The sequence below is a fragment of the Sus scrofa genome, chromosome 3 (genome assembly GCF_054392235.1).
Source record: "Sus scrofa isolate SSC_HxYL_T2T_F1_AM1 chromosome 3, Sscrofa_HxYL_maternal_Yorkshire_Landrace_v2.0, whole genome shotgun sequence".
Classification (NCBI taxonomy): Eukaryota; Metazoa; Chordata; class Mammalia; order Artiodactyla; family Suidae; genus Sus; species Sus scrofa.
Genome location: NC_139385.1, coordinates 120,618,857 through 120,645,270, shown reverse-complemented (window position 1 = coordinate 120,645,270; position 26,414 = coordinate 120,618,857). Strand labels below are relative to the sequence as shown.

The 26,414-nt window shown below is 52.0% G+C and overlaps 1 protein-coding gene and 1 non-coding gene across 5 annotated transcripts in view; both read right to left on the bottom strand.

The window, feature by feature from the left end:
• Positions 1–26,414, bottom strand: part of GALNT14 (polypeptide N-acetylgalactosaminyltransferase 14) — a 215,223-nt gene that overhangs the window by 11,326 nt on the left and 177,483 nt on the right. For 3 of the 4 annotated variants that reach the window (XM_003481255.5, XM_085019691.1, XM_085019692.1), the window contains exons 7-12: positions 22,620–22,707; positions 21,834–21,918; positions 19,005–19,108; positions 7,167–7,293; positions 4,636–4,728; positions 157–240 (exon numbers count right to left, since the gene is read on the bottom strand). In XM_003481255.5, the coding sequence (XP_003481303.2) occupies positions 157–240; positions 4,636–4,728; positions 7,167–7,293; positions 19,005–19,108; positions 21,834–21,918; positions 22,620–22,707 (581 nt within the window). The remainder of the gene's footprint in view (positions 1–156; positions 241–4,635; positions 4,729–7,166; positions 7,294–19,004; positions 19,109–21,833; positions 21,919–22,619; positions 22,708–26,414) is intronic. The other variant, XM_085019690.1, reaches the window with a different exon arrangement.
• LOC146404894 (U6 spliceosomal RNA) lies at positions 12,738–12,845 on the bottom strand. Its single transcript, XR_014842681.1, has one exon. It is a non-coding gene; the product is annotated as a U6 spliceosomal RNA (small nuclear RNA).

The following is a 26,414-nucleotide window of genomic DNA, read 5'->3' as shown; positions in this document are numbered from 1 at the left end:
TTTGTTAACCACTGCACCACGACAGGAACTCCCCATGGCTGTTCTTTTAAGATAGCCATGTCCTTAAAAGCCCCTAATTGGATGGCCACAGCCGGTCCCTGCTCCAGACTCAGATAGTCAAGGGCCTCTCCCTGCAGGTAGCAAAGGCTCAGGTACCTGAGTTCTGGATAGACATTCTCCAGGTACCACTTGAAGCTCTGGCACTGCAGGTTCCTCCTCAGGTCCAATCTGCTCTCGATGCTGGGGGTGATGGGGGGCGGGGAGACACAAAGACAAAACACAGCTGTGTCAGAGACAGGTACCAGCAGCAGGGCTCAGGCTGGGAGGCGCAAAGCACAGCCTGTGCCCACGCTCTGCGCCCACGTCTCTCCAGAGGGTGCTGGAGAGATTAACTGAGAGAGCTTTCAGGAGCGCCAGACAGAGCTATGAAAACACTTAGCAATACCTCACAATGGTGCGGTAATGACACCGAAGATTTGTGCTTTTACTTGAAAATAGAATTTGAGGGTGTTTTTACTTTTCATTAAAAACAAGGCTACAAGAACATTCAGCGTGTTGTTAATAATTCACCGCCGGGGCTCTGGGTCTACTTAGGAATCTCTCTCTGGATTCTGCTGTTGAAATACCACCCCCGCCCCTGACCACTGCCGCCTCAAAGAATCCTCTTCCTTAGCCGGTTCTGGGGCTTCGGGCACGTTCATCACCTATGTACTGAGTACCTACGATCCACCAGGCACGGAGCCCAGGGTCGGACGTGATGGTGAGCTTTTGAGCAAGAGGGATGGGGGATGAACCAGGTGCTGACAACCTGATGCGGATGCGGGGAGGGCCCGAGGGGGCCGTGGGAGCCCCTCAGAGGTGGTCGTTCCCTTGCTTGTCAGGCCGGTGGTGGTCCAGTGATAAAGTGGAAGCTGGTGTCTGCATGGAAAGTGGATGTTGTCTAGACAAACCAGAAAGCGGGTGAAGAGGGGCCCCTGGAGGTGGCAAGGGAATAGCAAAGAGGGATGAGTGCCTATGAGGCAGAAGGGTTCTGTGGCAGGAGCAGCCCCGCAGGAGCTAGAATATGTGTGCGAATGTATGGATGGGGGGATGGGAGAAGGGTGGTGGGTGGGAGGAGAGATGAAGCTGCAGACCACGAAAGGTCTTGGGAAATGCTGGGAAGGGGCTTTGACTTTAAGGGCAATGGGATGCCTTGGGTGGGTCCTAAGCAGAGCAGAGTATGGCAGTGCAAGCCCTTTAAGAACATGTTACTGATGCTGAATGGGTCTGACGGGCAAAGCTGGGAGAGAAGTTAGGAGGCAGCTGTAGAAACCCAGATGCTGATCACGCTTCCTGGCAAGGAAGTGGGGGTTGGAAGGAGAGAAGGGACAGGCTCAAGTCCCTCCACTTTTCCCTACTGCACCACCAGCACTGCCCAAATTCTATTTACACCTGGTCCTTCCTGGGTGGCCACAGAGAACTGGCCCTGTTCTGTCCAGCCCTGCCTCCCTCCATCCCAAAGACTGGATGGAGCGCTCACGGCACTGGGGCTTCTTGTATAGCACCCACCCCGTATCTTCATCAGCACTAAGCAATATGAGGATAGGAATGATGTCATTTGAGAGAGGCTAAATGGTCAGTATTTGCAAGGACCCAGATGTTCAGCGCATGGATGAGGCAGGATCTCTGGGACTTGGTGACTGCTTAGATGTGGGAGGAGACAGAGGGGGAAAGGTCAAGGTTGACACTCACATTTCTGGCTCAGACAACAAGATGCAAGGACGGGCATTGCTTGCCTGGGAAAAATGGCATTAAGAGCAAGCTTAGAGCAAAGAAGATGAGTTCAGTTAGGACTTGTTGAGCTGGAGGAGCCTGGGAGGCATCCGGGCAGAGATGCCCAGAGGGACAGAGGGATGAGCTCAAAGGAGATGCAGGATAGGGATGGAGATGCGAGGGCTGGTGACACCGTGTGGCCAAGGAGAATGTGGTCTAAGAAGAGGGCTTAGGACAGATCTTTATGGAAGAACAACATGAAAGGGGTGGGGCAAGGAGCCTGAGCCTGCAAAGGGGGCTGAGTGCATGCAGCCTGCACTGCAGGACAAGAGCCCAGACTGCAGCTCTGGAAACTGAGGTCAGAAATGCACCTGAAGGGGGCCGGGTGGGAGAAGACCAACTTCAACAGGGTAACATGGAGGAAGGTCAAGGGTCCCAGGAGGTCTTGGTGGCGGGGGGGGTGGGAGTGATCACAGGGGATGGGGGGCACAGCCTCAGATCACAGTCAGAAGAGTGGGGTGGGTGCAGACAGCACTGCAGGCGGTTCTTCCTGAAGTGTGGCTCTGAAGGAGCAGAAGGCAGGTGTGGTGATGAGCAATGCTGGATTGAGGGAGAATTCTGTAGTTTGTTTTCCTTCCTTCTCTTCCTTTTTTACTTAAAAAAAATATGTAAGGCACTGAATAATACATTTAAATGCTAATGAGAGCCATGCAATGAGAATGGGGGAGGTGATCGGGGAGAGTGAAGGCACATGGGGGGCAAAGCCCCTCAGAATAGTAGCTCCCACACCATCTGCACATTAGAATCACCTGCTGGGTTGGGGGGGGGGCACTTTGAACAAATCCTACAGCCCAGGCCACAGCCCAAACTAAATCCACGCTCTGGGGGTGGAGCAGAGGCACAGTCATTTTTGAAGCTCCCCCAGGATATTTCGATGTGCAGACAGTTTGGGAACCAGCACCCTGGGATCTTGCTCCTGGAGTTAAGGTCCTCAGCCCAGCAGCCTAGCATCACCTGGGAGCTTAATAGAAAGGCAGACCTACTGAACCAGCATCTACACTTTCACAAGATGCCCAGGAGATCTGTGTGCACATTAAAGTTTGAGAAGCCAAGAGGCAGGAGGAGATGAGTCCAGGCAGTAAGAACTCGATAAATGTTGATTTATGAATGAATGTAGGAGTGAAGGGTGCATCTGGAGAAAAGGCAGAGGGCTGGCCTGACACTGCGGGAGGTGTGCCTTGCCTATCGATCTGAAAGAGACACAAGGATGGTGCAGACACAGGTTGGTTTGTCTTGGGAAGCTGGTGCTTTTTCACCTATAACACAGGTGAAAGGAGGGGGTGGACTCAGTGACTAGGGAGGGTAGAAAAGGTACACATGGAGACTGAGGGACAGTGCTGGCCAGACAAGGTGGCAGGACAAGAGGCCTCCGGAGGAACTCCCTGAGACTGATGGTCACGGAGTGTTAGCAGCACGGGCTGGGCGTCTCAGAACCACTCAGCAGCCTGTGTGCAGAGGCGGAAAAGGTACAAAGTCAGGTTCATCCAGGGCTGAGAGAACTCTGCCTGGGAGTATTGATGCCCTACAGGACAAGAGACCTGAGCACCACATCTTTTCAGCAAGACAGAGGAACCTGCCCTGGAGAGGGAAGGCAGCAAAGGAAGGAGGAGCGGATGGATGTGGCCAATGGACCGGAAGTTAGCTGAGGACTCAGAATAAAGGCCTCGGGGGGCTTGAGTAGAGGTGGAGGGACAGGGTGGGTCTATGGTTTCAGAAATGCGGATCACTTTGGCAGGATCTGATTTCATCCTCCAGAGCAGTGAGGGGCTCAACCCATGAGGTGTAGGCTGCAAAAATCCCATCTGCTCAACAGCTTCAGCATGACTGAGGGACATCGGATGACAAAAAGCCACAAGTTGCCCCCCCCCAAAAAAAAGACGAATGATAGCATCAATGAGGTTGCCACTATTCTCTACTCAAATCAGCTGAGTAGGAAAAGGCACCATCAGAGAATTTTGGAACCAGACAGGTGTGGTTTGAGTCTCTGCCTCCTCCTCTAATGGCGTGATCTGGGACAAGCACCTTAACCTGTAGAAGCCTCAGTCTCCTCAGCTGTAAAGCAGGGGTAATTATACCCATTTCTGACTTCCCATCATGGCTCAGTGGTTGATGAATCTGACTGGGAACCATGAGGTTGAGGGTTCGATTCCTGGCTCTGCTTGGTGGGTTAAGGATGGGGCGATGCTGTGAGCTGTGGTGTGGGTTGCAGACGCGGCTCAGATCCCGCGTGGCTGTGTCTGTGGCGTGGGCTGGCAGCTACAGCTCCGATTAGACCCCTAGCCTGGGGACCTCCATATGCCACGGGAGTAGCCCTAGAGATGGCAAGGGGACAGGAAAAAAAAATTATACCCATTTCTCAGTTTGCGGAGGAGGAACTAGCTGTCTTCTGGAATGGAGTCTGGCACTTAATTCCTCTCCCTGTCCTCCTCTACCCCCAGGAAGCTGGAGCCCTGCTCATGGGGTGATCTGAGGGGCCACTCCTCCTGGGAAGGAGGAGAGTTTAGACTCGGGTGGCTGAGAATGAGGAGGAAGGAGCTCCAACCGTGAGGGAGCAGGGCTGGTAGCTCAGCATCCCACCTCTCTGTAAAAAGTCACTGCACAATGCATAGCTCGGCCTACTGAGGAGGTGATCCAGGGGACCAGATGGTCATCCCGCAAGAGTGGCCCAAGGCCCTGTGCCTGGAAGTGGCCTGGAGCAAGAAGGGACACAAGGGGAGAACAGCCCCAGCCTGGCGACCAGCTGAGCACACAGGCCTGTTGGAGTCCGCTCACACCTGGCCTGTGAACTTGACTCTGCACAGATCAACCAGGAAGGCCACTTACTTTCCAAAGGGCCTCTCCAGGGCGAATGGCCGGGAAGCATAATAGTACTGCTTGTATTCGTCCATCCACACTTCGGCTGTCCGCTTGGTGTTCCTAGAGAGACAGGGAGTGTCAGGGAGGGGCCGTCTGAGAGGACCTGGGGCATATCCAGGTAAATACACACACACACACACACACACACAGATGGCAAGTGGGCAGTGTCACCCAGGTAGGGGCCACTGTGGTCCAGTAACAGTGCTCTCCCCCCACCCCCGGGTGCTGAGCCCTGCATCACCCACCCATCTCCCAAGGGGCCTTTACCCCAAGACCCAGGACTTTAGTAGTCACGACATACAATTTCCAAAAGGTGCAGACCAGAGAAATTACACCAGAATCTGAGCTTCAATGGCTCTCAAGAGAACACAGGGGAAAGGGGCCAGGAAAACCTGGTGCAGCTCTTTGGTGCCCATTCAAGAGGAAAGAATGTTACGTCTCTCCTCCGGCCGCCTGAGGGCTGCTACTCCAGGGCTCTTTCCCTTTAGCCAGGGCCCAGCTCCTAAAGGCAAGGCCAGTCACCCACACACAGCTTCCCAGAGGTCATGTGAATAGCTTGGGGCAGGTGTAAAGAATTAAGGGATCAAGCCAGCTTGGTCAGACAGACATTTGCAATGACTCTTTAAGTTAAAAAAAAAAAAAAATCAGCTATTTGCTCAGAGTCTGACCCTAAAGGTCAGGGGTGCTAGGAAAGCCTGGCGAGAAGCCATGGGAAATAATCAGAGGCCAGGAGCAAGGGGGAGCAGCACCTGCTGAGACCCCAGTGCCCGCCCCTCTGGAGGGCGCACTCCTCCAGATTTCATTGTGGAGCAGAGGCATTGAAAAACCCAGAGCCCAGGCAGCTCTACCTTTGTTCCCCGTCCCTGCTGGCTGCCTTTCAAACCACTGGGCCTGGAATCAGTTATGCACACACAGCCCAGTTCTTGGGGCACAGAAGGCCCTGCCGGCTCCTCCCACTGGCCTAACCATCAGCAAGCCAGAAGTTGCTGAGGAGGCACTGCCCCATGCTTCCTTCCCCTCCAAATGACCCCCAGTGGAATGCAGCATGCCTGCTGGCTGCCAGAGCCGAGTCTCCAACACAAGGAATGTTCTGGAGCCCCAGCCTCTGCCCCTCCCACCCCCAGGCTGGCCCCATTCCACATCACAGCTCCACTGCTTTCCTATCCCAGGTGTCACCTGTCCCTTTAAAAACCCTGAGCCCAGGCAGCTCCAATTTTGTTCCCCGGCCCTCTTGGCTGGGTTCTTGCTGCCTCACCCTGCCCAGGGCTCTCCCACACCTGTCCACCCCACACCTGTCCATCCCCATACCTGTCCAGCCCACACCTGTCCATCCCCATACCTGTCCAGCCCACACCTGTCCATCTCCATACCTGTCCAGCCCACACCTGTCCATCCCCACACCTGTCCAGCCCACACCTATCCATCCCACACCTGTCCAGCCCACACCTGTCCAGCCCACACCTGTCCATCCCCACACCTGTCCAGCCCACACCTATCCATCCCACACCTGTCCATCCCCACACTTGTCCAGCCCACACCTGTCCAGCCCACACCTGTCCATCCCCACACCTGTCCAGCCCACACCTGTCCATCCGTGTGAGAAACTGAGGACGGAAGAGCCCAGATGAGAACACAGCCAGAGAAAGCAAAACGCCCAAAGAGTTGCTTGGCTCCCCCCCACACACACACACAATGTACTAAATGAGAGAAAAAAAGAGGCAAAAGGAGAGTAAATGGGTGAGTGAGTTGGATGATAAAAGACAAGAGCATTCAGGAGAAGGGGAGAAGAAGCTGGAGAAAAAGATGAGGGAGGGAAGGAATTCATTCAAAAAGAGAGCAGAAGTTTGAAGGAGACGAAATCTCGCAAAGGAGAAGGCGCGTGGAAGGAGGGAGCGGGAATAGGCGAGTGCACACCACCCGGTCACTGAGACCCCGGGATCTTCGTCCTGTCCCTGGGCGGGAGATGACAAGCCCCAGGAAAGGAGCTCAGGGCCATAGGGCCCACCCCAGGTTGGCTCCTTCTGAGCACCTGCAGGGCCCTGGCACTTGCATGGGGGTTGTATCCACCTGTGCCTCAGCATTCCCGAATCTTCTCAAGGGCCTTTCCCCTGGTGACCGAGCCTGAAGGTGGGAGAGGCAGTTCTTCTAGAACTCAGGGGCAAAGCAGCTGCCCTTCCCCACACCAAACAACCCCAAATTCCCAGAGCCCTGAGCCCTGCACTGCCAGTGACCTGAAGGTCCCAAGAGCCCACGGGGCCTTGACAAGCCTGGGGGGAGTCAACAGTGGAGAAGAGACGAGCCTAGGCCTACAGCCTAAAGCTGGATAGGCAGGCCTGATGTCTCCTACCTGGGCAGCGGCCCAGTGCCCCTGACCTGCAGCTCCTGTCCATCCAGAAAACTCAGGCAATCTGCCAGAGAACCTGGAACAGTCACAACCCATCACCAGAAAAGCCCTCAGCCACTGCCGCCCCCACGGAGCCACTCGGATGCAAGCTTACTTTATATACGTGTTGGCGTTTCCATCCGGGAAGACATACGGGTGCTTCTTGCGGAAGACATGGCCCACGCGGCTGCAGGGAACGATCTCCAGGCTGCCCCCGCACATCCACACTCTGAAGGAGATTTCTGCAAGACAGCCACGCCCTCTAGTCACTGCTCTGCCTTCCCAAGGAGGGGACACACAGGTTGGCAGCTTTGAGACATGGTCGCCAGAAATGCCAGGTCGGGAGGGCTGGCTGCACGCAGCCTGGGCCGCGGGGCTTAGGAGCTGACTCCACAGCCAGGCTGCATGCACCTCGGCTGGGCAGCCCAGGCTCCCCCGCTCTCCATGGGGACGGTAATAGCCTACACCTGGAAGTTGGTTTGTGTTACTAGGGGATCAGTGGCCGGCACAGAGGAAACCACATCTAAATCAAGCTCTGGTCCTGCCTTCGGGGAAGGCCAGGCTTGTGCCTCTGGGATGCACTCAGGGGCCAGCACGGTGGGGGCCTCTGCTGTGATGCTTTAGCCTGGAAAAGAGAAACGTGCATTCAGGGGCCAGCATGGTGGGGGCAATGAGGGAGCTGCTTTTGAGCATGTTTCAGTGGGAAAGATGGATCAGACTTGCTTGTATGAGCCCAAAGGGTTAGAACCAGGACCGAGGAGAAAGAGTTTCTACTTGAGATCATGGGAGAATTTTCTGATGGTCAAGGTCCAAGCAGAAGGGCTGTCATAGAGTTCCTGCATTTCCCACTCCGACAGGCTTGCAGGCCACATGGTCAGGATGTGGCAGAGAGGACCCGTTCCCAGGAGGCACCTGGACAAGGTGTCCCGGACAGTGCCTCCCACCACCAGGCTGTAATTCTATCTCCTGCAAGGGCACCTGAATCATTGCCTGGAGAAGGAAGTCTGAGCAGTAGCCTGAGCCGGAGCTGAGAGCTGACAGTAGCCATAGACGGTGCTGGAAGCCTCAAAGCTATTGTTGGGGGTGCTTCCCGAGTGGGGATTTTGCACACAAACCCATTTTTTCCTGGTTGGCTGCTGCTGCAGAGACCTCCAGGAGGTGGGTGAGGTGGCGTTAGCAGAAGCAGCCGGGACTCGGCTGGCGTGTGCATTTCTCCCCTGGGGCTGCTTCCTGCAGGCTTGGAGCTGTGGTTCTGCCTCAGAAGGAAGCGTGGAACACTAAGGTGGTGGGGCGGTATCTTGTCACTGCCATTGTTTGGAATTGCTAAACACTGTCAAATGAAAATCATCAAAATACTCCACAGGATTGCAAGTGACATCAAATGAAATAGAGTTCCAAACGACTGTGAAAACTCTAAAGCGGATGGCAAGCTCAGTGACAGTTTTGAGACGTTCCTCTGAAGCCAGTCTCTGTAAGACACGATGCCAACGGCATCGCCCACCTGTGCCCACTTCCAACTTCCTAGATGATTTACAGCTTCCTGCCTCTGCCACAGGAGGCACTGGATGTTTGTGGACTTGACATCTGAGAGTCTGACTCTCCACGAAAGTCTATGACACATGACAAGCTGGTGTTTGGCTGGGTTTGCAGGAGACAATGCGGGAGCTTAGCTGACCGCCAACATCCAGCTCTCTCCCCGGCGGGGGTGCACTGGGGGCGGAAGGCCTCGGTGCAGGGAGTTAATGAGAAACACACAGGTGAATTTAGTCTCCAGGGTTAAGGTCCGCTGTGCTCCAATCAACTCCTCTCTGGAAAGAGGGTTCGCTCTAGTTCCCCAAAAGGAAAACCCCTCATCCCTTAAAACTAGAAATGGAGGCTTTGCTTCCTGGCTATAACCTATGAATTTTGTGCCAGCTTTCTCCCAAATGGATGCGTGTTTCGGCTCTGGTCTCTTCCTTGTATGTATTCAAATGAGACATATGTCCCTCCTCACTGGCAAAGCCAGTCCCTTCAACCTGTGCCTCAGTGTCCCCTCCCCGCCACAGCTCCTTAAACCTGTTTCTCTCCCTGTGCCTCCTTCACCCAGCCTCTTGATTCTCTCTGAACCTATTGGCCCCCTCCCCTCTGCCACCGTCATGCACAGACAGCACCTCGGAAAGTCCTGTCCCCAACCCTGGTCCTTCTCCACCTCCCTTCTGGGGTCCCAACCTTTTTCACCCCCAGGCTCTGTCTCCGAGAGTCTTGCTGACACTGCTTCCTCACCTGAACCCAGCATTCACTTGATGCGGAGGGCTCACCCCCATCCCCCCAGCCCAGCTCGACTCTGGGCTCCACCACCAACTTCCTGGCTGCCTGATGCTCTGCGGAGGAGCCCTGGATCCCTCCGAGGCAGTACATCTTCGTGATCAGCTCTCACAGCCCTCGGCAGCCTGCCTCCTCTCCTCCGCCTCTAAAACCAGCCTTTTCTCGAGTCCCTGCATCTGTGCTTTAAAGTTTCAGAGGATCTCCGTTCATTGACTGGGCTGGGCTTTCTTTTGGCCTCTCTCGGACATATTAGCCATGCTAACAACCCCGCTCATGGTGGAGGATGTTATCAGCTGATGCAGAAGTAGCCAGGAGAGGACAAGGGAGAGCAGGTAGCTGGGATCGGAAGTACATCTCCCCAGCTCCAGAACTCCTGCCTTGCCCTGATTCCCCCCGCCAACACCCCCATCCCCCGTGCTGAACACCCACCATAAGGTAATAAGGCTGTGGAGGCAAAGATACTGACTTCAGGGCACTCACAGCCTAACAAGAGAGACAAAGCCATAACCAGCAGTCACATCGCCGTCCCACCTACTCCTTTATCCACTCCAGACAACTGTGTCTCAGCTCTCCCTCCGGCCAGCCGATGCTGCCCTGCAGCCTGAGAGGCAGGAACAGCTTCTCTGTTCTAGAGTCTGTATCTTTGTAACCAAAATGCTCTGAGACATGTGCCCTGCTGTTCTGTAGCCAGAGTCGAGGTCACCTGGCGAGGAAGCCCGGAGTGTTCAGATCAGCGTCATGACTTCCAGGTACCATAGTGCACAATATTTAAAACCAATACAGTTGTCCTACCTTTAGCCACCCCACTGACTTTGGAATAATGACCCGTATCCTCCCAGGACTGCGAGCCAGGCCCAGTGATGCACAGATTGGTGCTGAGGCCTCTGGGAACGTCTTGTGAACCCGAGGCCCCTGGGGCAGCAGGAGGCACCAGGGCCTCTAGGGACAGCCCAGACCTTCTGCAGCTCCTGCAAAGTCATCACTTTCTGAAGTGAAGGAGCAAAAGGGGGAGGAGGGGTGTCTGTGGGGGGTTCTCACTGAGTCAGTGCCCCCGCAATCTTCCTCATGATCAATGTTGCGCAGACCCAAGTGTGCTGTGAATTCCAGGCCGGGAGATGTGTAATTATTCTGCCTCATTGGGGGTGCTGTTTCCATCCTGATTTTCTTCAAATTTTAGATTAATATTTGGGAATAAAATGCCCCTCTGCACTCTATCTCAGCATTTCTTTCTTTCTTTTTTTCTTTCTTCCTTTCTTTTTTTTTTTACAGCTGCACTTGTGGCCTAAGGACGTTCCCGGGCTAGGGATCGAACTACTCTTTCCTTCCGTCTCCTCATCATCCCATCTACCTGGGCTCATAAGCCCTCAACCTTCAGCAGAACCAATGTCTACATGACAAGTCCTGATGGTAGACAGGAATTCAGGGGAGAAAGGACAGCTTCCCCACCACAAAAAAGTCACAGCTATTCACAGTCCCCTCCTTGGCCACACAGGTCAAGGTTGGAAAGCAAAGAGAGCATTAGACATGGACTCCAGTGAAGGCAGCAGGCCTGTTTCAAATGAGCCTCATGGACTGTAAATAGACACCTATATCTAATGTTTGTCTACACAGCATCATCCACTCTACCTCTGGCCAAGGTGAGATCTACTGAAGACAAAGGGATGGGTGTGGACAGTGACGGGCAGAGACAGCCACTCACCCGGCTAGGGTTACTCCTAAGTCCACACGTGAAAATGGGGAGACAGGGCCCTTTGCTTTCAATAACCTTTATGTTCTCAGGGTCTCCTGAGCCAGAAAGCTCTGTATTATTTTTTTAATGAGTACGTGGACTTGATTAAAGACAATCGTACTGACCCACAGGCAGAGTAAACCAGTGAGGAACCTGTGCGTCACACCGTCTGGGCCAATCGAGGCTGCATCCAGGCCCCCGCCTTCCAAATAGGCAGTAACCACAGGCTCCGCCTGCAGTGAAAAGATGACTGTTCATCAGGCTTGGATGCTCTTCCCAGATAAGGCCACATCTCTCCTCTTGAGCCTCTGAACCTGGAAAGGATGAGGCCGAAAGAGAAAGCAGGAGGGATCCACTGTTCCTGGGGATCCAACACAGTGCTCCTCTGACAAACCTGCTCACATGCAGCCTGAAGGGGAGGCAGAACCACTGCCTGAGCCTCATGCATCTTCACAGCCGCCCTGGGGTGGGAGTGTTTCTACTGCAGCGTAACAAATGACCACACCAAGTGTGGTGGGTTTGGTTGAGCCCTCTGTTGAGGGTCTCCCAAAGCCAAAATCAAGATGTCAGCAGAATCAGTTTCCTTTCTAGAGGTGCTGAAACTTTCAAGTTCATTCTGGTTGTTTGCAGAACCCAGTTCTTTGCAGTGTCCAGCTGATGTTCCCTTTTCCTGGCCATCTGTGGGTCAGGAGCCTTCCTGCTACTTCCATGCTGCCCCTTCTGCATCTCCAAACCAGCAGCCACCAGTCCCGTCCCCTCCCACCACCCCCAGGCTGCGAATCTCTGACTTCTGCTCCATCCCTTCTGACTCCAGCTGGAGAAAGTTCTCTGCTGTCAAGGGCCCACATGATTAGACTGGGCCCATCTGGATAATGCAGGTTACTCTCCCAGCTTCACATTCAGTAGCTTTACATCTGCAAACTCCTTTGTGCCAGGTAAGGTCACCTCCTGACAGGTTCTAGGTGACAAGATGCTCTCTGTGACCAAACTTTACTCAGGCTCCTCTGGCTCTGCTCCTGACCAGGCCTGCACCTTGACCCCTGCCCTTGTCAGGCCTGCATCCCCAGTTTTTAGCAAGAATCCTGCTAAGCCGGTTTAGAGAGAATCCCCCAGCCCTGGTATCTTGTCACCTTGGTGAGAACACTTTGGTCAGTGTCACAAGATCCCCCAGTCTTGAGGTCCCCTCTTAGTGATTTCCATCCACAAACTCCCACCTGCTCTTGGTTCAAAATCCCCACTTGTTCTTGTTGTATTTGGAGCTGAGTCCCATCCCCCACCATTGTGATAGTCTTGATGCCTATTGTGACAATCCTGAGAAAGTCTTTCTTACCATTTTAACAAGTGTCATTTGATTTTTTTCTTTTCCTCTCTCTCCTTTTTTTTTTTTTTTTGTTTGTCTTTTTTTTTAGGGCTGCACCAGCAGCATATGAAGGTTCCCAGGCTAGGGGTCTAATCGAAGCTGTTTCTGCCAGCCTACACCACAGCCACAGCAATGCGGGATCCGAGCTGCGTCTGCAACCTACACCACAGCTCACGGCAATGGTGGATCCTTAACCCACTGAGGAAGGCCAGGGATGGAACCTGCAACCTCATGGTTCCTAGTCGGATTTGTTAATCACTGAGCCACGAAGGGAACTCCCACTCTCTCTTTTTTAAAATTTAGAACACTTCACACATTTGCGTGTCATCCATGTTCAGGGGCCATGCTCATCTTCTCTGTATCATTCTACTTTTTAGTATATATGCTGCTGAAGTGAGCACAGAAAACTGTTTTCTTTAACACAGGGTTTAGGGTGTTGATATATTTGGGGGGAGGTCCTTCCCCTAACATGAAATCACTGTCTCCACTCTAATGACTTAGAAACAGGCTTGGTGAGGTAAAGTCACTTTCTCAAGGACACACAGCCAGTGATGAACTGGTAGTAGGCCTATCTGGTTCTACAGCCCCTGTTGACACACATATGTGTGTCTACCACTCCTGACACAGCCCGATGTCCCTGACTATGTGCTGGGGATGAGAGATGGAGGTGGTGGCTCTGCTCGGGGACCACCTCAACTCTCTTCTCTCAACATTGTCTTTTGTGCCTGCTATGCTTTGGAAACCCCCATTTTAAAACCAGCATAACCACCCTTCATATATGTGCTAAGACTTCTATTTTGGAAATACACAGTCGTTACCCAACCACCTGTGCACGCACGTGCGCGCGCGCACACACACACACACACACTTACTTCTTAATAGGTTCCTTTCATGTCTAAAGACCAAAAGCTATAGTGAGTAGATGTATTAGATATATTCCATGTATCCTATGTTATGGAAATTGGAGTTTAAACATCTAATTTTAATGCAAAACGACTTGTGGAAAATAAAAGGCTAAAAGCCACATTTCTCTAAAGCCTGCTCCTATGCTAAACTGCAGATATCATTATCAACACCATTCAGCTCCTCTTAGAAACACTTTGTGGGAGTGATGGCACCAGGGTGGGGCTGCGCCAGAGTGTGGTGGGCTTTCTCTGTCAGCAGATGAAAGTGAGATAGGGTAGGAAGGGCAGCACCCTGCTGAGGATGGTTCCGGTCACCTGGCCAGAGCCTCCTCCAATATCCTCATGGCCTTGTGGCTGTGAAATAAAGTCAACGCAGCAAAGGCAACCACATCTGAGCACACAGCAATCCCATGTCCTGGGAAAGGAAATACGTCTGTACTTGCTGTTGTTATTCCCCATTTAATGCATGGAGAGTGATTTTAAACAGAGCCCCAGAGATTGTGTACTTGGGGTCCTTGCCTCCCTGAACCCCCTTCCCAGTCAGTATCCCACTTTGAATACGCATACAGCCAGCAGTGTCCACTGGTCCAGGCCTCGAGGTTGAGAAGTTGGATGAATGTTCTTGGCTTGCTTGGGGTAGCGGGCATGGAAGCAAAATCAGACAAGCACACCAGAGAGCCCTGAGCCAGGGGTGGGGGGTGGCGCTGAGGGGAGAGGGCAGAGGGTGGGCATGAAGGGTGTTCTAGTCCTGGGGGAGGCGAGGCAGGCCTAGAGCTGTGATCTGCAGCCATTCAGTGCTCAGCTGAGAATGGAGGCTAGGTCTTTTCAGATGGCTGTGCACATCCAGGCAGTGTAGGAAGGTCTGTCAGTGCCTCTGGACTGAAGGCTGGGGACATGGCGAGGCCAAAGAGGGGCCCAGCTGAGGCATGTGGGCCTCATCCTTAGGTCAAGAAGGAGCCATGGGGGTTGCTAGCACCAGGAAGGTGGGAGAGATTTACATTTCAGAGAGCACTTCGGCAGGAGCCTGGAGGATGGATTTGAGAGGAGCAGAGAAGAGGTGAGAACCATCTAGAAGAGTAAGAGGGGGACTTCTTGAGTGATGCTGAGGGGAGAGGGTCTTCAGGACTTGGAACAAGGGTCCCTCTTGCCATACCCTGGAGCCAGCAATCCGTTCCTCTGAAATTTCCTTCCCCACTCAGCACCACCTGTCCTTTGCAGCTGAAACATCATTCTCCAAAGCCCCAATCATCATCCATGTGGTATTTTCCAAATGCCCACCTTCATGTACCCAGGTCCTTAGTGAACCTCCCTCGCAGAACTGACACTGTCCACATGATAGAGCCACCACTGACAAAACACTGCAAAATAAAATGCCTAGGAATAAGCCTGACCAAGGAGGTGAAAGGTGTCCACTAAGAACTACAGAACGCTAATAAAAGAAACTGAAGATGATTAAAAAAAAATGGAAAGATATTCCATGCTCTTTGATTGGAAGAATTAATATTGCTAAAATGGCCATACCACCCAAAGCAGTCTATAGATTTAATGTGATCACTAGCAAATTGCCCATGACATTTTTCACAGAACTAGAACAAATAATCCTAAAATTTATATGCAACCACAAAAGACCCAGAATTGCAGCAATTCTGGGGAAAAAGAACAAAGCTGGAGGCATAACCTTCCCAGACTTCAGACGATACTATAAAACCACAGTAATTAAAACAGTGTGGTATTGGCACAAAAACAGACATGAAAATCAATGGAGCAGAATAGAAAGCCTAGAAATAAACCCAGATACCTACAATGAGTTAATCTTCAACAAAGGAGGCAAGAATATACAATGGCAAAAAGACAGTCTCTTCAGCAAGTGGTTCTGGGAAAACTGGACCACTGCATGTAAATCAATGAAGTTAGAACACACCCTCACATTATACACAAAAATAAACTCAAAATGTCTTAAAGACTTAAACATAAGACATTAACTCTTAGAAGAGAACACAGATGAAGACTTCTCTTACATAAATCGTAGCAATGTTTTCCTAGGTCAGTATCCCAAGGCAAAATAAATAAAAGCGAACACAAACAAAGGGAACTAAATAAACCTAGAAGCTTTTGCACAGCAAAGGCAACCATAACCAATATGAAAATACAACCTGTGGAAAAGAAGAAAACATTTTCAAATGATTCAACCAACAAGGGCTTAATTTCCAAAATAGACAAACAACTCATACAGCTCAATATCAAAAAAAGCAAACGATCTAATCAACAAAATGGGAAGAAGACCTAAATAGATATTTCTTCAAGAAGACATATAGATGGCCAATAGGCACATGAAAAGATGTTCAACACTGATAACTATTAGAGAAACACAAATCAAAACTACAGTGAGAGGAGTTCCTACTGTGGCACAACAGGTTTGGCACTGTCTTGGGAAAGCTGGGATGAAGGTTTGATCCCCAGCCTGCACAAAGGGTTAAGGATCCAGTGTTGCCACAGCTGAGGCTTAGGTCATGACTGTGGCTCAGATCTTATCCCTGGCCCAGGAACTCCATATGCCACAGGACAGCCAAAAAAAGAAAACAAAAAACAAAAAAACAAATTACAGTGAGACATCCCCTCAGACCAGTCAAAATGACCGTCATCAGAAAGTCTACAAAAAGTCTCCAGTCTATAAATGCTGGATAGGGTGTGGAGAAAAGGGAACCCTCCTACACTATTGGTGCAGCCACTATGGAAAACAGTACAGAGGTTCCTTAAAAAAATAAAAATAGAGTTACGGTCCAGCAATCCCACTCCTGGGCATCTATCTGGAAAAGACAAAAACTCTAATTTGAAAAGATACATGCACCCCAATATTCACAGCAGCACTATTTGCAATAGCCAAGACATGGAAGCAACCTAAATTTCCAGTGAAAGATGAATGGATGGAGATGTGATACATATATACAATAGAGTATTACTTAGCTATAAAGAAGAATGAAATAATGCCATTTGCGGAAACATGGATGGACTTAGAGATTCTCATACTAAGAGAAGTCAGACACAGAAAGATAAATACATGATATCACTTACATGTGGAATCTAAAAATTTTATACAAATGAACTTATTTATAAAACAGACTCACAGACATAAAAAACAAACTTATGGTTACCAAAGGGGAAAGTGGGGGGTGGAGGGATAAATTAGGAGTTTTGGATTAATAGATACATACTACTATATATAAAATAGATGACCAACAAGGACCTATTATATGTAACACAGGGACATACGTTCAATAGCTTATAACAACCTATAATAGAAAGTAATCTGAAAAAGAACACACACACATATGTAACAGAATCACTTTGCTATACATCTGAAACTAACATGACATTGTAAATCAAGTATATCTTGATTATTTAAGAAAGCACTGCATTTTCTGGCATATAAAACTGCTGGGGAAAAAAAATCCAGAAATGGCTAAGTGCTGGGAGCTGGCTATAGCATGATGGAATGTTGAAAGTGGAGAAAAGAGTGTTTCCTGTGACAGCTGTCTGCAGTGGGGTTTTTTTGTAGTTTAAAACATTTCATGACGGATTGTAAAATGTCTCTCCCATACCTCCCCAGAAGCCCCTCCCCACTCCCCTGTCCCAACCAGCATTTGTTAATGTCAAACGACTGGGAAGCCGACCAGAGGAGATCAACCCTTGATGTGATCAGACGTGGCCATAAAGAGAAGGATCAGTAAGCTGGACCAGAATGCGACATCATCAAAAACGTGCTGCCTGTATCTGCACGTGGCTGCCATGGGGAAGGAGGCTCATACGCACTTTGTGTGGGTCAAGAGGCCAGCGAGATGGAAGCTGGGCTTCGAATAGAAGAATTTTCTAACAGTTAGCCACAAAAATTCTCAACAACAGAACGTGCCGAACTGTGAAGCAGCAAACGCATCATCATAGGTAGCATTCGGGCAGAAATTGGCTGTCTATCAAAAGGGCTGCAGAAGGGATTCAACGGACAGGAGGAAAGGCTAGCCGCACATCATGAAGAATCATGAGAATCAGTGTGATCATCAGGACATATGATGGATTCTTCCCAGGAAGAGAGAGATCCATTCCCATTGAGAATACTAGGGTGTACCTGGCTCCAAGTTCTCCTGGGCTGTTGCAGAGAGAACATATACATCAAAGGCAACTCTATCTGTGTTAGTCACCAAACCCCTCATCTTCATCATGGGACCCTCCAATATTCCTCACTTACTTTTTAAAATTTTTACAGTTGATTAACACAATTTTGTCACCGAAAACCCCACCCCAAAGGCCCCCATTGCATCCCAGGACTGAGTCCCAGGTAGGGGATTTGGTTTGGTTTATGGGCAGTAAGCTTCTCTGCTTTGTTTGCTGAGCTTCCAATCTGGCCCCCATATGGCAGGAGACGGGCTTTTGTGATGGATTTCTCTACACTGCCCAGTTTAGGAGAACAGATGCTGTGGGTCAGGCCAACAGCCATAAATTTCCAAGAAATAACTCTTAGTGACTGAGGAAGAAAGCCATAAAACATCCTGGAGGCAGGGACAGGAGAAAACAATGGCAGAGGACAATGTGCAGGATTACTGCTAAATGCCAGGACGAGCCCCGTGGATCATTCTCCTGGCCTGCACAGCTGCTGGGGCAGCCCGTGCCAAACACACTCCCCGGTGTCCAGAGAGGGGAAGGGGCTCCGGCACTCTGCTCTCCTCCTCTTCCTCCCCTGGGGGTTATTCAACAAATCGTTACTGAAGCCTCCTTTGAGGAAGGCACCACATTGGGCATGGGAGAGAGATGTGAACAAACAGACCAAACTCCTGCCTTCGCGGTACGGTTTATATGCTAATCATCTCCTAGGTCCCACCTGCTGGAGGGGAGGAAAGGTCACAAACACTGATTGTGCCTATATGGTGCCTGAACTTTTAGACTTACCTGAGCAGATTTCCACAACAACCTCAAGAAGCATTGCTGTTTTACACTTTGAACACATGGGGAAACTGAAGGGTCAGTGTCATCAGCTGGATGGATTGGATCTCTGACTGTACTTTCTCCTGTATCTGCACATGGCAGCCCTACACTCCCTGACCACACCTGGCTGGCTGCTGGCACAGATCTTCATGCTGTAACCCAGCCTGTCCATCCCCACTGTTTTCTCTGCACTAAGAGATAAGGGCAAGACACCCCCAGGGTTTCTGGAGCAGTCACCCAGACCCTCCTCCTTAACCCAGTGCTGAGGGCTATACACCTAGCGCAGCCAACAGATGGGATCCAGATGTTAATGGTGTTGCTATCCATCCTTCTCCTCCTCCTCCTTTTTATCCCCAATTTCCTTCCAACTCCAAATTCCCAAGTTCCATCCTGCTAGCTCAAGCCTGTCTCCAGCCCCTGGACTTGGCTCCTCCTTGGTCTTTCTGGATTTTGCAGCTCCCTTCCCTAACAGTCCATCTGGGCTTGCTTCTCTGGTCCTCAGCATCCATGCGGTCCCATAGAGAAATCCTCTCCTTACCTCGGCCCTCCCAGCAACCACTCCTCTGGCGCCCCACGTGGCCTTCCCCCAAAGAAGTGACCTGCCCCCCAACTCCCTGCCCTCATCCCAGGCACATGTGGTCCAAGGACATGGAGACCCCCGACCCCAGTCCAGCAACTCACCAAAGTTCTCTCCACCCCAGATGTCCATGTCCGTGTCGTATTTCCCCAGGTAGTCAAACCAGGATTTGTCCATCACGAAGAGCCCTCCAGCTATGATTGGAGTCCTGTGCATTTGGAAGGAAAACAGGGAGGGTCAGTCCCAGGAGGGGGACCCCTCTCATGTTCTTGTGCCCTGGTGGTCCTGACCTCAAGGCCACATTCTTCCCACTTCTGTTCATACATTGCTCGCTTACCTCAAATAGGAACGTGCTCCAGGGCTTCTCCCTTTGAGTGTGAGTCTCCTGACCTGGCTCACAGGCTAATCTGCTCATTGCACACCTCTCTACCCAGAACCCCAGCTGTTCTGCCGGCCTGGGGACCCTCCCCCCACCTCTCCCCAGGCCCTGCCTTGCGGGGCTTTCCTGGGAGCCCCACCACTGGGGAGTAGGACAATGGACCACTGACCCAGTAGAGAAGAGGGGCTGAGGCGGCACCTGTGAACAGCACATCCCTTTCCTGAGACGGGCCTCCTTCTCCCTTTGCCCCTCTCTCCCCCTCTGTTACAGACTGAGTTACGGCCCCTGAAAAATATGTTGGGGTCCTAACCCCTAGTACCTCAGAATGTGACCGTATTTGGAGGAAGGTCTTTACCGAGGTGATCAGGCTAAAATGAGGTCATTAGAGTGGGTCCTTGTCATAGGACTGGTGTCCTTATAAAAAGCGGACATTTAGTCACAGAAACAACCATGCAGAAAGAGAAGATGCCAGGAGATGACCCTCTGCAAACCAAGGAGAGGGGTGTGGTACAGCCCTCAGGAAGAACCAACCCTGCCAACACCTTGATCTTGGACTTCCAGCCTTCAGGGCTGGAGATGGCACATCTCTGTGGCTTAGGCCACGCAGCCTCTGGTGCTATGTTGCAGCAGCCCTAGTAAATGGACACACCCTCATCTCCATTCCCATCCTTTTTTTTTGTGGAGGGGAGTCCCATTCCAAACTCCCCTCCCCTTGACTGCTGAGAAAGATTCCAGAGAAGCCACTTGAAAAGGAAAGCACTGCACCATCCAGCCAGGCCACCAGATAAGCATAAGTAGGTGTGTCTGTAAGAATCAATGGCTGGGGTAGGGGTGGGGGTGTGGGGACTCTCGAGGACCTGGCCCCTCATTTAGTGGGTCCAGAGGGCAAAGAGGATTTTCTTCTATGTCATGCAGTTAGTAGATGCAGGGAAGATCAGAAGTTCGGTCTCCCTACTGTCCCCTGAGAACTGGCCCAATCTGGGAATCACTTGTCCTCGGAGCAGAGATATTCCCACAGGTGGAACCTGAGAACTCCACCCCAGGACAGAGGAGGGAAAGCCAGAGGCCACTGCAGCACCACAACCTCCTTCCGTGACTCGGTGCACTCCCTTGGCAGGCCACTGGTGGGTGCAGCATGGCCCCTTGAGGGGAGGGGAGAAGGCTCTGCCTTCCCTGGAGAAATGAAGGGCACTCCATGGGGTGTTATGGGCTCCAGGTTCCCTCTCAGTATCACTCCAGATCATGAAGGGTGGAGGAGAGAGGAGGGGCTGGTGGGAGACATGACAGAGGTCCTAGGGCAGAGGGCTCCCAAGCCCCACGGCTGTCTGAGGGTCACCCCTCAGCTCTTCAGGGCCCTCTGGGTCTCAGTTTGACTTGAGTTAGGTCAATGAAAAGATCAAACATTTACTCCATGGCAGGCCCCTGATGCACAGGTGCTGCTGAACAGGCCAGGGCATTATTGCATACCCAATGGGGGTAACCTCAGTCTGGTAGTCTTCTCTCCACTTCCTGGCTTCCTGATGCTCCACCAGAGGTGGACCAGCTCTAGCTTGGAAATTCCCACCAGGTCTGGGACCTGTGTAGCCTCCAGTCTTAGGTAGGAACATTGAGGCCACACATGTGGTGATACTGAGTCTTCTGGTGGACCTCTGCGCTCTCCTCTCCGCCAACCGCTCAGATAGACCTGAACCCCAGCTGGCCATCTGGCCACTGTGCTGTGGGTCAGGTAGGGGCTGGGAGCAAGAATGTAGGTCAGGGGAAGTTTCCATCATGGGGCAGTGGAAACGAATCCAACTAGGAACCATGAGGATGCAGGTTCGATCCCTGGCCTCACTCAGTGGGTTAAGGATCTGGTGTTGCCATGAGCTATGGTGTAGGTGGCAGATGTGGCCTGGATCCCAAGTTGCTGTGGCTGTGGTGTAGGCCGGCGGCTGTAGTTCTGATTCAATCCCTAGCCTGAGAACCTCCATATGCCATGGGTGCAGCCCTAAAAGGACAAGAGACAAAAAAAAAAAAAAAAAAAAAAAGAATGTAGGTCAGGACAGAGCCATCATAGCACTGCACAAGCAGCCCAGACCTGACATCCCTGTTGTGTTCTCGCACGGGACACAGAAGTCATGTTTGGTAGGACATAGCAGTGGCCATGCCTTGACACCAGTCTCCACTTAAAGCCCTGGCTGACTCGACCTTCCTGGGCTGAATCCTGACATCTAAGACCTGGGGGCTAAGGGACCATCTTTTCTCTTGTCAGAGGCTCAAATAAGCCCATCCGGGACCCTCCAATGTTTAGCAGGAAGCATAAGGACATCAAGGTACATGTGTGGGTGGCAAGTCCTCAGCGCAGGCCTCCCCCAGGCCCCATCCCTTCAGCAGAAGTCTCCGCGAGGACAAAACCTCCTAAAATAAGGGCCAAAATGGCACTGGCCTGGCAAAGGGGCCTCTTGGTTTCTGCCCAATCTGTGAGCATCTAACATGGACTGCTTCCCTGCACCACGTGACAGCAGGAAGGACCAAGTGGTAACGAATCTGCCCACCCACCCTTTCCCTGACTCACCGAATGGGCTCAGTGGGGTCCAGGCGCCGAGCCTTCTGCTCTGGCGTGAGCTGCTCCCATTGGAAGTGGAGGCTCCAGTCAAAGCCTACAACACAGTATCCACGTGGTTGATGCGGTCTCTCCGAGGGACCCACAGAGCTTGTTCATCCTGTCCCTTTACTAGAAGCTCAAGAACGTACCCAGGTCCCCAGGTGGTCCCAGGATAACAGGACTCACCCAGGCTGATCAGCAATTGCCCTTCCTCAGCTTCCTCCTCCTTCTCCACCCCCACTGCCTTCCTGAGGCTTCTCTGCTGGTAGAGCGGGGAATACAGGGCAGAGGATAAACAGTCAGAGCGGACAGCCCAACAGTAGGACCCAGGGGGACAAGATGGGCAGTCATGGAGTGTAGCCCTTGGCCAGGAGTCTCAGGAGGAGAAAGCAGGGGTCTTTGAGGGGCTGAAGCCCCCCAAATCGGTCTTGGGGAGCCAGCACTCGGCTCCGGGACAGCACTTCAGTGGGGCTGGAGGAGAGGCTGGAGCCCCATACAGCCGGAGGGTGGGGGGGCCTTGCTTCTTCCACATCCTCAGGCCCTAGAGTGAGCCCTGTGGGCTGGGAGTGACCTTCCCCCTCCCTGGCCCTTCCATTTGGTCCCTGTGATGAGGGCCACAGTGGCTATGACATTACAGGATGCAGGGCTGGATATTCCAGACAAGCCACTAAGAGACTTTTCCTTACTTCTTTCCCACTTGGCAGCAGCCAAGGAGAAAACGAGGTCTTATTGGGCCCCAGGGTCTGCCCCACTCACCCCCTCTGAGCTCCGTGGCCGACTCGATGTAGTCGAAGGTGTCCAGGTGGATGATGTCGATCACAGGGCATACGACCCGCGTGTAGTCCTATAAGACAAGGGGCTGCATGCTCAGAGGTGGTGTCGGGGGGCCAGGCTGGGAGCTGGGGGCCTGGGTAGGGCCCCACCCTGGGAGACTGCTTTCAGTGCTTGACCTAGAACTTTCCTCTCTGAATCAGAATAGTCTTGGCTATAAAAGGGGGCATGGGACACTGACCTCTCTAGCTACGATGCCTACAAGGTTTAGAGTCTTTCCTTTACTCCTGGGCGCCTCTTGATGGCCATCCAGGCATGGTGGGGACACGGGGAGGCTGGCTGGAGTGGGCTGGGCATTGAGCCAAGGGAGATCAAGAAGAAGGGGGCTCCCGTTGGCCTTCACCGTCATGGGTCTCTCAGGACAGAGGACACGGTCAGCCAGGGAGGTGGCCTCAAGCCTGCAGCTCCAGAAAGCAAAGCCACATCCTGAGAGTGGGAACCTCTTGGAATTTCCCGATAGTTTCTTTGGATGCCTATGGTTCATGGGCAAGTTGATAACTAACTTCCACTGTCTCCTCTGATACTCAAATCTATACCTTGGGCCCTGACTCCACTCCTCCCTTCCAGACTCAGATGGATCCACCATGCCACCGGCCACCTCCACATGGACATCACATGCCCTTTCATCAGGGCATCACCGTCTTCTCCCCAGACATGCTTCTTTCCTTTGGTCCCTATTTCTGTCCACAGAACCATCACACAATCCTTTTCCTCCCCAGCACTAACTTAAGAAGCTTCGCTTCTGCCCCATCAACTGGATCAGTCCTGCCAAGTTTAATGAAAACTGCTCTTCTGAAAGGACCCCATCTTTCCTTTAACCCCTCACCCCTGGCATACACCGTGATGGACTCCCAGCACCTCCCCACCCCCTGCTCCCCCCTTTTCCTTTTGTCCTACAGGTGGCTGACAGAGTTGTCTTTCAAGTCTTACTCTGCAGGTCCACAGCTAAAAACCTGAATCGCTTTGAAGATAAGGCCCAGACTCCTAGGCCTGCCATCCAAGACCACCATCTAGCCTGTATCTAGCTTCCCAGCCTCCCCCAGGCTACTCGCTCTATAAGCATCAATGCCATCCAGGGGAGAGTTTCAACATTAGCAAGAGAAGTTCCCCAGTTCTGAGGGGACGTCAAGACATGGCATATATTTTTTAAAATGTTCTTTAATTCTGAGTGAACACTCCTGTACCGGCATGCAGGAAGGGAAACTGGGCTGTATAAATGAGCTGCGAACATGGAGACTCGGTAACGAATGGGAATCCAGCAGCCAAGGAGCGCCAACAGGCCTGGCCCAACCAGGCAGGACCACTTTTCCAGGGCCCCGCACCTACCACCCCTGGTCAATACAGGCAGGAACTTCTGTTTCTCATTGCAGCCATCTAATTTCCTGGTTCAATGTCTCCCCTAAATGAGGCTGTCTTCTTATTTTAAGCTCAGATTCACCGAGTGCCCGCCTTTACGTTCACAGACTTAATTTGGCCCCCAGCCTCCGCACGTGACTCATCCTGCCAGTGACAAGGTGCCTCTGAAGCCAATTGGAAGGAGATGCTCATTTTCAATGCGTTGCTTCTCCCTCTGGGAGGTGCACAGATGCTTCCTGCTCAGTCAGTGCAGCCCCTGCCCAGCTGCCACAGTGTTCTGGGGCCACAGGCATCGCGGGTCCGTGTCTGTGCACACACTGAATGCGCACTGTCCACACCAGCCACACCAGCCACCCGGCATGCACACCAGTACCTACACAGACACACACCAGAACAGTCTCCTGACTTGAACTCTGCAATGTCCTCAGACGTTCAGGGCCTGACCTTCTGCAAGTCTGAGGACGTCTTTTTGCTTTTGTTTGCTGAGCTTAGGGGCCTCTGCTGCTTCACTAAGTCCAGCCATAGACCTCTGTAAAGGATTCACCCTTGCCCAAAGATATGTCTGGTCATCCTCCAACTCCTGGGATGTACCTTCTAAGCCCTGGGCATGTTCTGCCTACAAAAGTGTCTCTGTTTCCCTGGGAATCTGGGGCTACACCAGGTAGTCAATGAGATTCATGGTGAGGGCCTTGGGCCATGTGGTACCAATTCGACTTGCCCTCTGGAGGGGCATGGAGTCCATGGTGGTGGTCAGCCCAGGTCTATGCGACTGACCTCCACTAAAATCCCTGGACATCAAGGCCTTGCTGGGCCTTCCTGTTTGGCAATACTCTGTGCACATTGCCACCTGTCCTGGCTGGAGGAAGCAGGCACTGTCTGCACACCAGCCCTGGCAGGGGATAATTGGATGATTGTGCCTGGAACTCTCCCCACATAACCTCCCCCTACTGTGCATTTTAATCCAGATCCTTTTGTGGTAATTAACGGTAACTATGCATGTAGCATCTTTGCTAAGTGCTGGGTCCTTCTATGAATTATTGAACCCAAGGGTGGCCTTCGGAACCCCAAACTGCAATCCTTTTTAAAAAATATCTCCTCAATATTTGGAAACTGATATGCAAAGCAAAATGCTGATGGCTTACCTTGGCCACAGGCCTCCCCAGAAGCCCCTGGGGGCTCTGCCTCCAGGGCCGTGAGAGGCTCTGGGTACCCTCCTGTAAGTTATGAGGGTTTCTGTCCTTCTGTGACAGAAACAGATGCTTGGCTCAGAGTCATGGATGCCAGATAGGGAGGAGGGAGCGAGGGCTGTTTGGGGAAGTGCCACGTGGAGCCAAGACTGTAATAAGGGGCTGCAGAAGACTTTAGATGTGACCCATCAAAGACAGGACACAAACCTCTCTGAGTGTCCCTTGGAGTCATATCTGCTCCACTTTTATATCCATCAGCCCCAGGCTGGAGCCTGCTGGCCTGCAGGTGGTCAGTTGGTTAAAAGAAGCCAGCTATTAACTCCCTCTGAGGACACTGTCAATGGCTGGAGGCAAAGCAGGTGGATCGATTATAGCTGAGCAAGACGGCCTTTCCTCCTGTAGCCTCAGGGATGGATAGACTCCATAAAGATGCCCAGACCCACCGCAGGTCCCCGACTGTGTCCCCCAGTGGCTCTATCTTTAAGGCTTGGTCCACAGGTAAGTTCAAACAGGCAGCTGGTGGAATCCCCGGCAGATCCAGAATAACACCCCAGCCCCACCTCCCAAATCCAAGCTGAAGCCCTGCCCCCTGCTGAGAGCCAATGGCCATCAATCATCCCTCCAGCCATACCTCTTTCTTTCTCCACCAATTCATATAACTAAAATGACCCTGTGAAGGGGCCATCAAAAAACTCCTAGAGGAGTTCCCAGCATTGTGCAGTGGAAACAAATCCAACTAGGAACCATGAGGTTTTTGGGTTTGATCCCTCACCTCGCTCAGTGGGTTAAGGATCTGGCATTGCTGTGAGCTGTGGTATAGGTCGAAGCCGCGGCTCGGATCTGGCATTGCTGTGGTTGTGGTGTAGGCCGGCAGCTGCAGCTCCAATTAGACCCCTAGCCTAGGAACCTCCATATGCCGCAGGTGCAGTCCTAAAAAGACAAAAGACAAAAAACAAAACAAACAAACAAAAAACTCCTAGAGATGACCAAGCATTCACTCATTGCATCCACCAGCATTAAGGAACACCTACTATGGTTTAGGGGCTGTGGTTGGTACAGAGATGACTAAGACTTTGATGTCTAGGAGCGGTGGTGGACAGGAGAACAGAGGACCACAGTGTGGGACCTCTGTTGGCCTGGAGGGAGGGAAGGGGGAGCAGGAGGGGCAGAGACCTGA